We start from the raw sequence: 17,809 nt of genomic DNA, 5'->3' as shown, positions 1-17,809 counted from the left end.
CTCAAACTAATCCCTGAACTGACACAGATTAGACCGCGGACCCCCATTCGATAAGACCTTTGCTTTTTATCACCGGAAATGAATGAAACACATGACCAAAATAATCATACATCCTGTCATTGTGTTACTTATGGATGGAATTATAGTGCAAATAAATGATTCCCCTTTCTGTTGGGGACCCCACTTTGAGAACCACTGTCCTAGCAGCTGTGCAGTTTATCTACTGGGCTATTCAAAGACTATCAGAGCAATACATACCAGAAGTCTTTTCATGATTGTTTAAAGACACAATCCGTCATTTAAAAGGACAACCATCCAATAATCTAAACTGAAACCTGCTGGCGCCTAAATTTGATTGACACTTTCTAGCTAATAGCTATAAACACTGCATGACAGCTTTCTAAATTAAGCTTGAAGGTTCATTATTGACTTTGGAAGGAAGCCTAGTTGGTCAAAAATAATTTCCACTCAAAGTCCATTTACCAGATTCTTTCTGAGGCTTTCAACTGAAACACACAGTCTTCATCAGTGGATGAAAGCACGCTACTTTTTAAAATGTTATTTATTTTTGCTAAACTGACTGTAGAAGAAGACAGTGTGATGCTGTTGAAAGCTCCATCATATTTGGTTGTTTTCTGGTGACATTTTAACAGCTAAAACACTATAATTAAACAAGCTTTTAATGAATATCTAATCAGAAAAACATTAATCTGCCTTCTGCCCAATTTCAGCAAATTTAATTTAGCTGATTATAGGCTATTTAATAATTGTGATCAAATTTCCTTACTAAACATTTAAATATACCTTTTTTTTTTAACCCATTTCCTTTTTGTCGTTTCATTAAAGAACATGGGTGGGTTTACCTATTCGACGCCTCTTTTGCCCTGTTTGTAATTTGATTTTACACACATTTATTAAAGAATAGGCATCATGTAACTTTGTCACAGTGGCCGTCTGCGAGACCAGTATATAAGACTGGTAATATTGCAGGACCCACCTTGAGACCTTGTACTTCAGTAGCATATATTCCCAAACAACTACCACAAACCAACTGACCCGCAGTAAATACGCTCCGTTGCACACTGTTGCCTGTTTAATAATCCAGTCCTGCATAAAACAAGCAGCCCTAGGCTTAACTAACCCACCACAGTTTAAAGGTGGTTTAAAAATCACTGCAGTTTACATACAACCTCAATACTTAAACTCAGACTATTGTCAGCCTTAAGAAATCAAAAACCCGTAGGATTACCTCTACCAACATCACGCCCAATGTGACTTTTTCAAAACACATCCTGCCTGTTTCTGCTCACACCCAGCATACTTTAAACAAAGGCTGGACAGGTGAAGGCAAGTTTATTTTGTCCTCCCGTCTACTTGAAAGACACAATTGTTAGACCGCAAGGACACCTGCTCAACACAGCAGCAGCAGTCTGATAATCCCTCGTTAGAAAACCTTGAGCTCATTATTCATATCAAAAGTATAATTATCAGTGTTTGGCTACTGAGTGGATTTACTTTTGTGTTCTCAAACATCAGTAATCTTTCACTTCTGCCTGGTGTGATGCAAGAAGGCTTTCAATATTACTCATAGCCTTGATATTATAAGCAATTATACTGGATAATGAATCCTGGGATGGTTTTCAAATCAAAGTAATAACCACTGTTATCGGTAACCACTTCTAAAAGTTATTCCACGCTGGGAGCAGTCATTACTGTAACATGCCACTGATCAACACTTGTCATTAGTCAGAGCCGTGCCATATTAAGAAGCCAGCCTCGTTAATCAGTCACATACTATATGAAGAAACTAGAGCATCAGGACCAAGCGTCCCGGTCCCTCCTCTGACTCATGCTGTGTAGTTGCATCACTGCAGACAAATTCATTCAGACGGCTGCAACAGAAACTACAGCACAGATACTATTGTTTTGGGTTGTTTTTTTTATACCAGACACTTAAAAAAAGCAGCAAAAACAGCAGCTTCACTCTTTTTTTTCCTCTTTATCCTGTGTGTGTTTTTGTGTATTCAACATACAATGAAGCACACTTGAGACGGTTAAATTTTCAAAGTTTTTTTTGTTCAGTTTGGTTTCAAAATAAAGATCACACAATTGTTTAGAGACAATCTACAACAGGAGTTACAAAAAATAGTTGCCCAGGCAATAAGCATACACAGGTTCTGTTAACTATACACATATGGTTACAGGTGTGCTCGTAGTAAATATACACAAGGCTGCTCCAAATGTACACCGCGCTGTGGCGGGCTGCCTCTCTCACCCAAAAGGACATGGACAGTATGATACAGCACTTACAGCACTAGAGAAATGCCAAAAAACACAAGAATCTCATCTGTACAATCCATGGGTTTACCCCTCTGAAAACAGTCATGGGTAATCGAGGGGTTTCAGAGGAGGTGTGGGGGTTTAAATGAGTAAACGTTTTTTTTTCTTTTTTCTTCTTCTTCTTCTTCTTCTTCTTTCTCCCGCCCAGCCAGCATACCCATACACATGACACATTTCATGGGGTAAAGCATTCCTATAAAAAGATCTTAAAAAAAGGTCAAAAAACAAACAAAAAAAACAAACAAACAAACAAAACAAAAAAAAAAAACCTTCAACATAAACCAGAAGACACCACTAAAGTCTAACAGAACATGTCCAATTGGGAGTCAGTGGGAGATCGACGTCTTAAGTTAAGCAGTGACAAGATAAAGATAAAACCAAGCGTGGCGAATCTTTGTACAAGTACTACGCTGTATAGAAAGGGCTTTTCAAAACAAAAATTTGATATTACAATTTACAATATACAACAACTCATATGTCACAACCAAGGAGGTGAGAATATACACTGAAATGCACAGGTTTTTTTCTAAGATTTTTTTTTTTTTTTTCCAGAGTGAGCTTTTTTTTCTTTTTTTTCTTCTCATACCAAAAAGGGTGGTAAAGCACTTTTACATTACAAGGGTTTACAAATGTACAATTATACAGTCAGAAGTATGTGGTCACTACTAGGATACATTATAGATACAGATTCAACATCAAAAACCAGAAAAACTACAAAGTTTTATATATATATTTATATATATATGCAAAGGTCTACACCAAGTATACACGTTATATTTATAGAAGCAAGACCAGAAAACGAATCTCCCATGCTAAATGATCTGTCTGCTGGTTAGCTGATGGCATGTGTGTATTCGTCTATGATTCTGTGACAGACAAAAAAAATTAAATACTCGTTCCATCTCATAGTGGTAAATAGCTAGGATGGGAGGAAGGGACACTAGGATTGTGTGTGCAGCAGTAGCAAAAAAGTGAAATGATTTTTTTTTTTGAGTTTATCTGAAAAAACGAAGAAAAGAGGAAATGAATAGAAAGAACAAACGAAAAAAAAAAAGGGAGGGAGTGGAAGCGATGAGTGGAACAGGTCTCACCTCTCTCTCTCTATCCACTCCCTGCCCTCCTTCCCTCCCTCCCCAAGTTCAGCAGGCCTGGGCTCAGGTGGGGGAGGGGGTGACAAAATCTTAACTAAGGCTGCCTGTAGCAACAGGCTCCTCCTGACAGGGTTGTCATGGAAACAGGGGCGCAAGGGGTACTCAAAGTCCTCTGTGAGTAAGATTCAGAGGGGGTGGGGTGGGGGTGGGGGGGGCACGATGCCTTCTGAAGGGTCAGACTGGGACAGGAAGGTGGGGGCTGGTAGGCATGAACGCATTAGAAGGGTGAGGTGAAGGGCAAAGGAGGGGAGAGGAGGAGGAGGAGGAGGAGGAGGGGGGAGATCAGGTGGTAGACATGATTTTGGGGTGGAGGGGTAGGGGGAGTCGGTTTACATGATGCCATTAGGGGGGCCGCAGAGAGGACCCAGGTCAACGCCGTTCTTCATGTAGTACTTCTCCAGCTTGGCCAGGATGTGTTTTCCATATGTGTACTTCCTCAGGGTGGAGATGTGGGGCCGGATCTGTGTCAAAAACACACACACAGATGTTTGACATGGTGAATAAGGACAGTATCCACTTCACACAGATTTCGGTGTTTCATACACAACATTCACATATTTTTTTAGGACAACATCAAACAGCAATATTCATTTATCTGGAAATCAATGATCTCTTGTGCTTAAAGGGAAACTTTGCCAATTTTCAGCCAGCATGGTATCATTATAATGTGAGTAGTGCTGATGATCAATGTTTAACTTCCCTACATGTTGCCTGCAACCAGAGCTCCTCGCTCATTTGCAGGCAAAAGTCTGCCAGGTGACTTTGGAGATCTGCCTTAGACTAAAAACTACATTTCCTCATTTTCTGTAGTGGTGCCTTCATGGACGGTAAAATGTGGGTCTCCCAAAATACTCATCTATCACACCACGCCAGCGATAGGGAAAAGTGAACACTATAATATCATAATAATAAATACTTTAAAATATTATTATTAGTATATTTGGAAGAAAATTAGTTTCATGGTACAAGGCTGAATATTGTGCTGTTGAATCAGACACAACAGAGTGTGGAGGAAAAAACGACCACCAGAGCGACGTTATAGCCGCACAGACTTCAGCTGCTGAGTTTCTCCATGATGAACACAAACAAACAACTAGCTTTACAGTATCGTGTTGGAGAAGAGATGCAGCGCCACTATTAAAACTTATGAGGCCTGATATAGTGCGATGGAATCAGACAAAACAGAGTATGGAGGAAGGAGCGACAATGGGAGCTGTAACAGCGCCTGCAGCCAGGGAGACAGACAGGAAACTCTGCGCTGCAACAAACTTTGTGGTGCTTTGGTAAACCTGACTTTGTTTTCTGACAAAATATTTTATCAGACTTTGCCAACTTTGAATACAGAACAACAGCGACTGTGATACCTGTAACTTGCAGCTGCATCCAGCAGCATCATGCAGCACTCGGTAAGTTTGCATTGATCCACATGACGTAACTGCCTCCAGCACGTCGCTTGTGTTACGATCCTTAGCAGCGATACGGAGAATCTACAGCCTTTTTCACACTTTTATCTAGTCACAGGGCACCAATTTAAAAAATAATTGCACATTTCTTCTACACAGGTGACCTTGTTTTAAGAAATCGTCATATTCACAGCGGTGAATTTTCCCTTTAAGTCGGCCTCTGTGTTGTTGCCTTGGAAACCATTCACACCAGTGACCTGAGCAAGATATTATTGATGTGCAGATAAATGAGGGGTTTGGTTGATGGGTCGATAAAGACCTGCTTTTTTTTCCTCCACTGACAGCCTCAAAGCTTTTTTTCAGTCAAACATTTGATATTTAGTGCCTTCAATGTGTGCAGCAGCCAAAACAAAATTTATCAATGACAACTGTGAACATCGTTTTAGTCGTTTAATCATTTTCTTTTAACAGATTTTCAACTTTTGGAATTTGCTTGCCAGCCCATTTTATATCATAATTTATTTACTGTTACTGTTTTATGTCTGTCAAGTTTTTGGTAAGCTTTTGATGGCCTCTGACATTTCATATAAAATAATAAGGGGATAACCTAGATTAATAAAATGCCAGCTGAAGCCTTAGATATCTGTATATATATATATATATATATATATATATATATATATATACTCTCAATAGGCTACTGCAGATGCATGTTGTAATAATTATATGAAATGGCCGACACAGCATCTCCTCCGTGATATAAGTGATGGTGTCATCAACCCTTTAATCACATGGGTACTACATTTAGTTGCTGCAAGCAAATATCATCAGTGTTATAAGTACTGACAACTCCTCTCCTCATATATGACTGAAGCTGATGATGCCAGTACAGTCTGTCACCCAGTAAGCAACACATCTGTCTGGGATGACATCATACACCAGGGATGAAAATAATTCTAAAGATAAACTATAAAAACAGACATCCATCTCCTCTCCGCCTACCTTGTGCATTACTATTTTGCGCTGGGTGGGCTCGGCCACGTCGATCATCTTCTGCACCACGTAGTTGGCGTACTGGTCCTTCATCATGGTGTATAAGGCACTGTGGGGGCCCTCAGTCAGGCTGCACACTTCGTCTATCAGCACTGCCCGTTCTGCCCGCGATGCGTGGGTCACACACTTCTCCACCACATTGCTGGGCAAAGAAAGGAAAAAGGGGTGAGCGATGGTGAAGTTAAAAAAGAAACAAAAAGCCAGTTCCAACTGTAGTTGCGATTGTGGAGAAACGAAAGAAAAACCTTCTTGAAAACCTTTGTGTGCTCGCGTGTGTGCGCTGGAGTTTACCTGGCAAACTTGTGCTGGCTCAGTCCCAGTACGTTGCCTCTGATCTCTGCCACTATCTTGCTCTTATCCTCAGCTCGGCCGTGCTCCAAAACGTGCTGGATCACATAGTTGCCATACTGGTCCTGAATACGACACAACACACAGACACATCAACTAAAACGTGAGGACACCAGCTGGTGCTTCTGACGTCAGATCAAACAATCAGCCAACTTCAAAAATCTGGAGGCTCTGAGAGGAGCTTTATTTAAACCAACTTAAGGTGTTAATAATCCTGGAAAACATAACTGGTGGACATGGAGAGACAACAGAGTGCTTGTATGTGTGTGTGTGTGTGTGTGTGTGTGTGTGTTTTACCTGCACTAGCTGCTCTGTGTGTTGATGGAGCTCCTCTAGTATAGGCAGCGTCTGTTCAGGAAGGCAGTGTTCGAGAATGCGCTGGATGACTCGGCAGCCATAAGGGTGAGTGGAGAGGGCAAAGACCTACAAGACGCACATAATTACACAGTTACTCATTCGACGCACACACACACAAACACACACCAAGCTGTCCTTGAGCTCAGTGACTTGAGCACGGCACTGATTTACCCTTTCTGAAACAGTTTTTCACTTTGGATTACAGCAGCATATGATGGATTTCAATGAAAAACTAATTATACTGTGATGTCTGAAGTGTCCAAAGACCAAAGACTTTATTTACAGTCTATGTTCAAGACAAAGACACATTGTTATGGAGAGGATGGAGAGGGCTACTTATTTAGTTGGTAAATCATAGGCATGCTTTCAACGCACCCAGCCCACCCCTGCAGGGAAGGTGAAAGTAAATTCCTGACATGCTTTCAGCTACACAAACAAGCTGAGTAGAGGACATGCAGTTACACAACATGCAAATATGTGAAAAGCAAAACACTCCAACCAACAAAGAGATTTACTGTCAGAGCATCTGACCGAAACCTCAAAACTGAAACCTATCATTTGTGTTTTTTAAAAAAAAGGCACATGCATAAACAAACAAAATCTTCCTTTTTCACACTTTATGCTAATGTAACATTTAGCTAGTGGATAGAAGATGGCTGTTGCCACTGGGCTGAGGTTTCTGTTGCCATGGAAACGTATCCTGTCACTGGAAAAGGACTGAAAACGTGCGTCTCTGCGCTTCGGCGGTGACAATATGTTTGCTGCCTTAAGGCAGTGACGGTGTATGTGTGCACACACAAGTGAATGCATGTGTGGATATCAGCCGAGCACCGACAGGCTTCAGTGATTGAAAGTGGAAATATTTTGTGTGCGCGCACAGAGGGGACCCACCTGTCCCTTAAAGGCGTCTATGATGAAGTGCAGCGCATGAGGCTGGACACACTCAATACACTTCTGCACCACGTGGTTACCGTTCTGGTCCTTCACGCACTTCAACACATGGCCGTCCAGCTCCCGCACCATCTCGCTCTACAGAGATGAGGAGGAGGAGAAGAGAGCAGAGGCAAGAGGAAGAGACAGCGAGGGACATGTAATTGTTTGTGAGAAATGAAATATTGCCTGAAGGCATTTTCCAAACTCTCCATCATTTTCCACAGTGGCTCACTGTAGCCAAAAAATAACACAGGAGTTTGAACAGCTGCCCTGGAGAAATCTATTGAGGTCCATTAAGGTGAGATGGACACATTTCTCTCAATTCAATTCAGTGGTTTTATTGGCAAGGGAAACAGACATTTAGATTACCAAAGCAAGTGAAATAAAAACAACAAAAAAAAAGTACAGAAATAGAATTGTGATTTTGCTGTTAGAAATATGTATATATACAGATAAGTAAAAAATAAATTGAAATAAAACAGAAAAATGTAGACTTGGGTTAGAAACTATAAATAAATGAGAACTATATAAACACCAACATTTTTCTTTGAGATCAATGTTTAAATCTCACACACACACACACACGCACCACTTTACTTTTCCCAAAACGACTAAACAGTTGAGCTAAGTTATTTCCTGTTGATAATCATCTTTTTTTTTTCTTTTTTTTTTTTTTTTTAAATCTTAACACCTGCAGATGAGAATTTGCATATAAACCGTGGTATCATTAGCCTCATTCATCATTGATGATGGAGTACCTGTGAGGAACCTGCTGCTACACGAGGCAGCTCCAACATAAAAGCCATAATGTAAATGAAAAATGCAATTTCAGGGTGAAAAGCTCACCTCTTCAGCGGTGCCGCATTCGGCTATACAAAGAGAAACTAGTTATCCATGAGCAGCGCGCTCTCATTTACACCTGAATTATGAGCACATGGATAGTAGATATCCTTTGAAATTGGGACACTGGGGTATTTTGCCATTTTGTGTGTTACATTAACAAGCTAAATCCCAGCAAGGTGATGACAGGATACGTTTATTTAAGGTTATTTTAGTACAGAGGTGCAAAGGACTACAAACAACAGTTTTAACACATATGGTCTGTTTCCCTTGTTCACACTCCCACACAGTCCAGAGGGAACTAGTGTACTTACAATGACCTGCTGATCCGAGGGGATGAACTCCAGAGCTTTCTGAATGACCCTGCAGCCGTACATCTGCAGCGCCAAAGACAGCACGTGACCTCGGATCCTCTCAGCCAGAGCCAGCTTCTGGTCCAGGCTGCCAAACTATAACACACACACACACACACACACACACACATAAAATAAGCCTGTAAATCCTCTAATCCTTCTAGTAATAAATGACACAACGCCACATAGATTTCACATTTACACTTTAAGATTACAAAGCACATAAAAAGCAGGTGAGATTTTCCTGCGAATTCAATCTTGGCGACTCCGAATACACACTCGGGTGATAATAACTTGCTCGTCGTACGCACCTCGAAGAATTTCTGGATGACGTAATTTCCAAAGACGTCCACCATGAGCTGGTATGCCGCCTGTAGTATCTCACTGAAGACAAGCTGGCGCTCCGCTGGACTGGCTCGCTCCAGCTTCAACTGGATAAACCTTCAGGAGACAGAAAGAGAGGATAGGCACTCAGGATATATTTTACTGGATAATTCTGTATGAAGTTCAAAAGATATTTGTTGTATTTTCTTGTTTTATCAGTTCTGATTTTATTTTAGTAATAAACACAGCCTGCTATTCTAAAATCCACTTTATAAAGGTGATTTAAAACACTTTGGATGAGTTTTAAGATAAATAAGCAGATTAGAGACTTAGCAATAAAGTATCTTTAACCTGAGGGGACAGTCAGAAATAAGGAGATAAAACTGAGTGGAGAAAAGACAAAGAGGGAGTTCAAAGAAACAAGCAGCATGTGAGGTGAAGTGATGATTGCCAGGCAAAGGCAGAGATAAACAGGACAGTGATGATGAAGAGACTGAGGAAAGAAAATGTCTGGAATGTGCAGACTGGACGTCATGGTGTATTAATAGATCGTTTCAGTGGAAAAGTCTGCATCTAAGGCACGGCTGGTCCAACCCAAACAGACCCAGAAACCAGGAGCAAGAGTGGCCTCCAGGGCCACTGGCCCCAGATAAGCAAGTCTCTGGACTGTATCACAGAGGAGGGCAAAGATGGTAACATATCAATGAATCTTTGTGTTCTGTTATCAATAAAAATACTTAAGGATATACAGCCTAAAGCAGCGAAATAACACAGACCAGACTGTTTGTGAAAAGAGGCAGTGTGAAATATTCATGTCACATTCACAGTCTTTAAATGTCATTTCTATTGAGAGCCGCAGGGGCGTCACAGGAGTCTATACCAGCGCTGAGCACGAACCTGAAATACAACAGTATAAACATTTAGTCTGCTCTTGAGGACATACACATATATATGTCTGTCCTGAGGGCTGTAACACTGAAACATTAGCAAACTCAACCTGTTCACGTTCTGTGTTGAACATTAAGAGGAACAGGAGTACGTTCAACTGTGAATTTGACCGAGGTGGTTTTTCCAGCACGGCCTTAAGGCCTCAATAAACTGTGAGACAGCGTTGAGTAGAGGTGTGGAAATTTCTCCATTCTAAGATGCATTGTGATGCCGACGTGGACGATTCTGCATCGATTCACAAATGTCAAAATGGATTTTCTTAATGTTAGTTAATAACATGATGTTGACAGAACGAAAAAAGCGGAACTCGACTGCAAAGGCAGTGCAGCACCAGACGGTCTACAGCACGCACACGCTCTTGTAGTTCATCTTCAAAAAAAAGGCATTTAATGACTAAATAATTACTTTTGTGAGACAAACATGAAGTATACTGTGAACTTTCTACACCATCCCTCAGAGACTAACATTATTAGAGCAGAGCAGTGAACTCCAGCAGTAACAAACAAGACCGATTGACCAACACACACTGAGGCATTAAACAACTTAAACCAACTCTGAGGTGAAGAAAATAACTCTGTGCTCAGTCTGTTTCACCTCAAAAACCCTGCGCCCACTCAGCGTGTTGGACAGCAATCTCTTTCCTCTGAGCCAATGAAGCAGAGAGGCTGCTCTCCACTGCTGGAGACATGACGTTTACATCAACACAGCGGCAGCAACCCCTCAGATTGTTATTCTCAAACAACCAGGAGACTGTAATATGCTTTCAAACTGATTCTTTTTTTAAATTAATGCAGTTAACTTTTTAAAATAAAAAGGCTGCGGACCATTTATCTTATTGCCAGTTATGCCTCATATTATATTTCAGTGGAATAAGGACACCAGTGATTGGTTTGGCACACAGTATACTGCAGAAAGAGACTGATAATAGTTCCCTCTTTTCTATTCATTCAATTCTGAATCTCATCAGACACCAAGAATCAGGATCGAATCATGAGATTCCCAAAGATTCACAGTCCTAGTGTATAGAGACTCTCTCATACAAAAGTTGACAAGAGAGAAATGTGGTGAAATCTTTAGTTTTCTACTCAACACTGTGGTCCTTGATCTCACTGTAACACTTCCTCCAACATACGATTTAGAAATGTTGCATCAAACTGTTGACAGTCTCACAACCTTCAGACCACATTCTCACGATGTGACTGCTGATATGATCCGAGATAACAAACCCATCGGAAGACAAAACGAAATGATGTTTAATACACTGGCTGATGCACATTCTACGCATCATTTTTGAATCAAGTAAAAAAAGGAAAAACGTTGCCGACACAATGGTCATGAATGTTTAAAAGAACAATCTCAATACATTCAGAACTGCAGCCAAAGCTGGTTCTTTGTTTCGTTGAATTTTTAAAACATGAGTCTCTACTTGTGATTCAGACATTCATTGCAAAATGCAACATGCCTACAAATTGATATCATACAAATTCTGACACAGATGGTCTTGTCATAACCATCTCACACTACGTTACATGTAATTTACCTATGAGATCACTGTGTAAAAGGGACTTCAGCCATCAAACTTTGGACATTGTCAACTTGTTGTCAATCTCACTGGTCTGGTGTGAAAGGCTCTCTAATTAAGTTAGGATTAACTTGGAGGGCAGTGATGGTTTTTCAGTACGTCGTGTTTTGCTCGTGCGTACCTGCTGCCGTGCTGATCCTGGCTGAACTCCATGATGTGGCCAGCGATGTCTCTGAGCTGCAGGTTGGGGTAGCGGTTGTTTCTGAAGTCCTCCAGCAGGCGGCTTCGGCCTGACGGCATCACGTCCGACATGCCGTAGCGTAGCCGTGACGACGGGAACAGCTGGCTGCTGGGTGAAAAGAGGGAGGAGCCTGAGCTGGCGGCGCTGCGGTACTTGGCTTCTGCTCCTGGGGCTGCGGAGATGAAACGACCACTGCCATTGGTCAGACCCCCTGTGGGGTCAGAGAGAAAAGGGGGGTGATTGTTAGAACTGATTCTGTATAAATTATAAGCAGGAGTCACTTGACATTTAACTTCTCTCCTAAACCCTTATTGACACCCTGAATATTGCAATGATTACTTGTATGGATTAAAATGTATTATTTCTGAACTGATGACACTGCAGTAGAGTAAATTTTCAACATCATCATAAAAATTACATTTTAGCTTTGCAGCACAGAAGCACAGCACTGGGTGGCAGCACTGGCTGCAATTTGAAGAAGCTCTACACCATTTCCTGTCCACATAAAAATTATTACAACCCAATAAAGCAAAACTATTGTCTCAAAAACCATAAAAGAATTTACACCAACACCAATTCAGCCTCAATTAAAACTTAAAAGCTTTCTAAAGACCGCATTAGATTGTACAGGTAAATATTTAAATTTTAAAATATTCTCAAGCCAACTCTGTATCAAATAGTTGCTGAATACTTGTTATAAAGACTAATGCTGGTGGACTATTATCATTACAAACTGCCCATATATGCACATTTTCAAGGTGGTGTCTGTAAACAGTGCAGTTAAGGATATCAGGACTCAGTTTTCTCCTCTCCCAACAAGCTATACAGCAGTTTTTATTTTTAAAGTAAAAAGGCTTTAAAATTGCCAAAGCTTGGTAATCCATCACGGTCATTTTGAAGCCTCAACTTGGCTCTGTCACTTTGTTTTACTGTTATTTCATCACACTTTGAGTGGAGTGTTTGCATTACACTTCACTCTGCCAACTGTCAATCACTGAGCACACACACACACACGGGAGGCAACGAAAGTCTCGATCAGTAATTAATCCCTCAAAACACGCTGCCTTACAAATACGCCGTTACATTTTGTTGTTTTGATTGAAAATCTTGTTAACTGACGCAGCAGTTTATTTCCAGCTGAGTCAGAATGTGTAAATGTTGAAATCTAATTACACATATCTTATATTACAGAATACATGTTGATATGTGAACATAACATACCTGGACTATAAAGCCAGGGCACCTCTGTTTAGCCCTACTATATGTATGTACATGTGTGTAAACACTAATTCAAAACCCCAGATTGCTTTTATTCAGGACACGGACTTAAAACATGTGTGTTAATCTTCAAATGTGAAACTAAACTCAAACTGATGTAGCAGTCAGACTTATGGAGTCTTCACAGCTGTGTCCCACATGAAAATTGTGGGAACAAAAAGAGTCCCAGCATCGTTTCCATAACGTCACAAGCATCAAAATAACTCCTAAAGAGGCATTAACATGAAACAAAACACACTCAATGACAGTGGTTAATCTCCATCACTTGAATCAAAGGAAAAACCACTTACCAAGATTGAGGTTGGACGAGGAGCTGTGATTGGACAGGGAGGGTGGGGGTGTGAGGGAATGGGAGGGGCCCTGGTTGGGTAGGGGCATGCCCACTGGACCGGGAGAAGGACTGAAGCCCAAGGTGCCGTTATAGAAGCCTCCGTGGCCAATCGGGGTGAGGCTGGAGGGCGTGCGTTTGTACAGCTCATTGTTGCCTGTCAGGGAGTCCCGCCTGGAACCGCTTCCACCACTTGAGTTCGCCACTAGAGGGAGACAAAGACAAAACTTAGATCATTTATCTGCAGAAATTGTGAGACGATAATCAGCTTGTATTTGATTTGGTCTTTCATTATGGAAAACCATCATCAAAAGGTTCAGCAAAAGAACATCAGCTGACAAATTTGAGATATTATGGAGCTCAATGTCTAATATATGATCAAAGACATCTCAGCAGACTCACAGATAAGCGCACAGAACAAGCAATATGTGTAGATTTATCCCTACCTGCAGTGCCGAAGCCTCCCAGTGTGGCCCCCAGTGTGGCACCGAGGGAGGAGGAGGTGGGCTGGCTGAAGCCCAAAGAGGCAGAACCCGGACCGGGCTGGGCAGAGCCCTGTGAGAAAAGAGAGGAGCTCTGGGAGGAGGAGCTGAGGGAGGACGAGCCGTAGAAGGAGCTCCCACCCAGAGCACCGCCAGGGCCACCCTGCTGCTGAGGCTGCTGGGACGTCATGGCACGGAACGGACCGTTGGCCCCGCCACCCAGACCACCGTTGGCACCACCTGCGGAGGCTGCTGCTGCTGCAACTGGAGGGATAGAGAGTAAGAGAGGAGGAGGGAGTAAAGTGAGAGGTTTAAGTAATACTGCAGGTTGCTTCAAGTGTCTGTTGATATGAAAAGTAAACAGTCATAATTCACTTTATGTGAACCACAAATGAGATATTTAAGGAGAATTTTCACACCCCTGACAACTCACATTAACGCCAAAATAGCTGTAAACCCAAATCCCCCTCAATTGTAGTGTCTATATTCGAATAAACAATACTGACTCATGGGAACTTGCAAAAATCTCAGCTGAGATTTGAAGGTACAGTCTCATAATCTCTTAATGGCATGTTCTGGATGAATGGGGCATTCAGGGCATGTTTTTAAAAAAGACACAGTGTTTAATGCTTGTTTTGTGAGCACGACACCCATGTTTGCCCTGTTGCCTGCAGAGAGCAGCGGAGGCAGGACAAACATGTGACTGAGGCTTTACATTAATTACCGTCTTACCTGCTTGTGCTGCGGAAGGAGATATGATGACAGAGGCGGGGGCCATGAGGCGGACAGGGCCGCTCCTAGCTCCAGTGTTGACCACCAGGGCCCCTGTCTGATCATAGTAGGCTGCGGGGGCTAGGACTGGGTAGCCTGGGAATGAGACGGCAACAAAATATTCAGTGTACCTTCACTGGTTTTAGCATGCTGTGTTACTTTCATGTAGATGTGGGTGGTTGTGGGTAATTTTAGTTCTCCAAGACTGAACATTTCAACATCAGTTTCAAAGAATGACTCTTGTTTGGATATTTATAACTAAGATTTCAGGAAATAGAGCTGTAATAGCAGATGTAATTGGGTTTGTTGAGGCTGTTGCCAAAGCAATAAAACCAGCTTGTAGAGTGTAGCACTCACCAGGGACTCCTGCTGCTAGACCCTGCCCAAAAGCAAGGGCTGAGTTGACTGCTGCTGCTGCAACCAGCTGGTCATTCTGCTGCCCCTGCTGACCTTGGCTAGGGGTCAAAGGTCGCTGGTTGCCCCCAGCACGCATCACCTTTACAAAGCAAGAAAAACAAGAGCTAATTTAATTGTCATTATCTTGAAAAAAGCTTAAAAAGATCTTATATAATCTATTCCAAAGGAGGGAACCTGTGGTGTAAATGCACATTAACATCATTTACAGTTCTTGTAGTTTCTGTGTTTACACCAATGCACCGACACACAGAAAGAAACAAGGTGGCAGGACATAAATAAGCAGGATCAGAGCACACGGGTTATAAAAACAAAGCTCTAGTTAATGATAACACGAAGCAGTGGGAGGAAACATTTCTTGCTGATTGGTTTATAATCTACACAGTGTAAAGTTTGCTGCTTAAAGATCCAAGTAGAGCAGCAGTAAGACTGAATTCACATTTCAAATGGCACATAAGGAGCTCTGACAGATACATCTTGAGGCAACGGCAGCCAGTATGCCAGTATATTTGGCAAGCAGCCTACTGACCTGCTGTTGGTTCTGCTGGCCCTGGCCTGCTGCCTGCTGATTGGCCGAGTTGTTGGCTGCAGCTGCCTGCTGTTGGAATAGGTTGGCAGGGTAGACCCCCCAGGGGGTCACACCATAGTACTGGGGTGGCATCACTGCTGGACCTAGACACAAATACAAAAAAATATTGGTGAGATAAGACAAGCGTGTCTGTGTTTATGCATCTCATCGACCGTGGAAAATACATTTGCTTGAATGTATCTGAATGGTTCCCACGTCAATTCGACAGCATTAAATGGAGCTGTGGGTGCTTTTTAAAACGTGCACGTCTCACCGAGTGTAGCTGCTGCTGCTAGTCCGGCTGCGTAGGGGTCTGTCCCTGGTGGGGCTGCACTGATGATGTAAGGATTGGGCACAAATGCTGGGGCCAGACCTGACAACACGTGGAGGGAAAAGGTGAAGCATGGCCAAAGGTTTTTACATAATACATGGAGTTAACTCATAGTGCCTCCAGTAACGAAGCTTCAGCACATAAAGACCACTCAAGAATATATCCTGACAAATCCATAATTAAGATCTAAAGCTGTAGATACTTAATAATAAAGCTCTCTAGATTCAACAAACACCTTTTTAATCCATTTGTTTAAATAGGTTGGTGCATAAGCACAACACTTCTGAAAGACTTGAGGCTTGTTAAGCATTACTTAACTCTGCTAAAGGGGCATTGAGTAAGCCTAAGAAATATTAACCCAACACTAATTTGTTACCAGGGGATTGCAACAACAAGTAGTTTTAATAACTACTCTGTGTTCTTTTGCTGCAAAACAACAAAAAAATTGACACTGTTGCACCTGCAGAAGTAAATGAGTCACTGGTACTGATCAACAAACATATAAAGCCCTTGCAGATATGGGACTTGCTTGGTCCTTGGACATTTCAGGTGCTGTTATCTTTGTTTTCAAATAATTTGTTTAATATAACACTGTAGTTTGGGGTCCTGTGTGAAATCATGTGTGGCTGTGCTTTCCTTTATGTTGTTAAGATGAATGTAAAGGTGTAGGGAAGCATATAGTGGTGTTGTTGCATCCTTTTCAATTAAACTTGTGGGTAAAAGTACATTAATGGGAATGGTGGCAAAACTATAAAACAAGACCCAGGCTGTATAAAAAGAGAAAGCACAAAGGAGAAAAAAAAAGTATATATATATATTAAAAAAAGACAGCATTTTCCTTCAATTTGCATTTAGTTAAGGGCACACTGACAATGAGAAAATGTGTCAAATGAAACATGAAATTCAACAGTCCTAGTTAATACATCTGAAATAACAAACACACACACACTCTTACCAATGTGAGGCTGCTGTGCTGCTGCCAAGGCGTACTGCTGCTGCTGGGCTGCTGTTAACTGCTGCACCGCCAGGGCGTTGTTTCTCTGGAACAGCTGCACACAACACAATGACAGGTGAATCATATCTTTATGCCACTTGAGCTGAGCCTCCTGAAGAGCTCATGATAAATGTTTATGTTCTACTCTCAGCTTGTTCATACCTGCTGCTGGTTAGTGTAATCAAATAAGCCTACAGTGGGTGCAGAGTCCATGGGCATCTGGGAGTTGTAGTCAAACTGAAGCGGCTCCATCACTGACTCCATGGGGTCCATGGTGACACCACCTTGTTCTACACCAGAGAAGTCCTCAGGGGGTTTGGGGCCTCCACCACCTCCCAGGGGTGTCAGGCCCTCTGCCCCTACACCCCCGGGACCCCCGAGCAGGTCACCCTCGGGGCCAGGGGCCGGCATGTTGCCTGGGGGACGACTGCAGGGGTGAAGAAGAAGCAGTAGATCAGTTTACACTTGAAGGCTGTTTATGGAGTAAGATAAGCATTTGACCAGGACGGTGTTAGTGTGTGTGTGCGTATCTTCCGTCTCAGTGAGTCCTACCCAAACTCTTTGACGTCGACGTCAAGGCCGTTCTGCACAGGCAGCCCGTTGGGGTTGATGACGTCATTAATGACATCGGCTTCGCTTTCCGTCAGCTCTTTCAGTTTCTCTCCCTCAAACGTTGCCTTTGGCTTCTCCCTCTTCTCCTCCTCCACCTCTCCATCCCTCTGCCCCTGTGAAACGGGAGAGACGGGAGATATGACCGATATGCACGGCAATAGTGAAACCGAGAGAAAGAGGTGCTGATAGCCTGACAGTGACAGATGGTGCACACACAC

The 17,809-nt window shown here is 42.3% G+C and overlaps 1 protein-coding gene across 3 annotated transcripts in view; it reads right to left on the bottom strand.

Moving 5' to 3' along the window:
- Positions 1–2,054: 2,054 nt before the first annotated feature.
- The window catches only part of pum1 (pumilio RNA-binding family member 1), a 31,659-nt gene continuing 15,904 nt past the window's right edge, over positions 2,055–17,809 (bottom strand). For all 3 annotated transcript variants that reach the window (XM_067613185.1, XM_067613183.1, XM_067613184.1), the window contains 17 exons: positions 17,532–17,704; positions 17,142–17,406; positions 16,941–17,034; positions 15,929–16,027; positions 15,616–15,758; positions 15,030–15,168; positions 14,634–14,768; positions 13,866–14,165; positions 13,382–13,624; positions 11,754–12,024; positions 9,090–9,219; positions 8,740–8,874; positions 7,544–7,681; positions 6,593–6,718; positions 6,239–6,360; positions 5,897–6,089; positions 2,055–3,952 (listed from right to left, as the gene is read on the bottom strand). In XM_067613185.1, coding sequence (XP_067469286.1) covers positions 3,821–3,952; positions 5,897–6,089; positions 6,239–6,360; positions 6,593–6,718; positions 7,544–7,681; positions 8,740–8,874; positions 9,090–9,219; positions 11,754–12,024; positions 13,382–13,624; positions 13,866–14,165; positions 14,634–14,768; positions 15,030–15,168; positions 15,616–15,758; positions 15,929–16,027; positions 16,941–17,034; positions 17,142–17,406; positions 17,532–17,704 — 2,838 coding nt within the window. In that variant the 3' untranslated portion in view covers positions 2,055–3,820. The remainder of the gene's footprint in view (positions 3,953–5,896; positions 6,090–6,238; positions 6,361–6,592; positions 6,719–7,543; positions 7,682–8,739; positions 8,875–9,089; positions 9,220–11,753; positions 12,025–13,381; positions 13,625–13,865; positions 14,166–14,633; positions 14,769–15,029; positions 15,169–15,615; positions 15,759–15,928; positions 16,028–16,940; positions 17,035–17,141; positions 17,407–17,531; positions 17,705–17,809) is intronic.

The sequence above is a fragment of the Thunnus thynnus genome, chromosome 15, assembly GCF_963924715.1.
Source record: "Thunnus thynnus chromosome 15, fThuThy2.1, whole genome shotgun sequence".
Classification (NCBI taxonomy): Eukaryota; Metazoa; Chordata; class Actinopteri; order Scombriformes; family Scombridae; genus Thunnus; species Thunnus thynnus.
The sequence above is the reverse complement of the archived record's forward strand: the minus strand, read 5'-3'. Positions and strand labels throughout refer to the sequence as shown.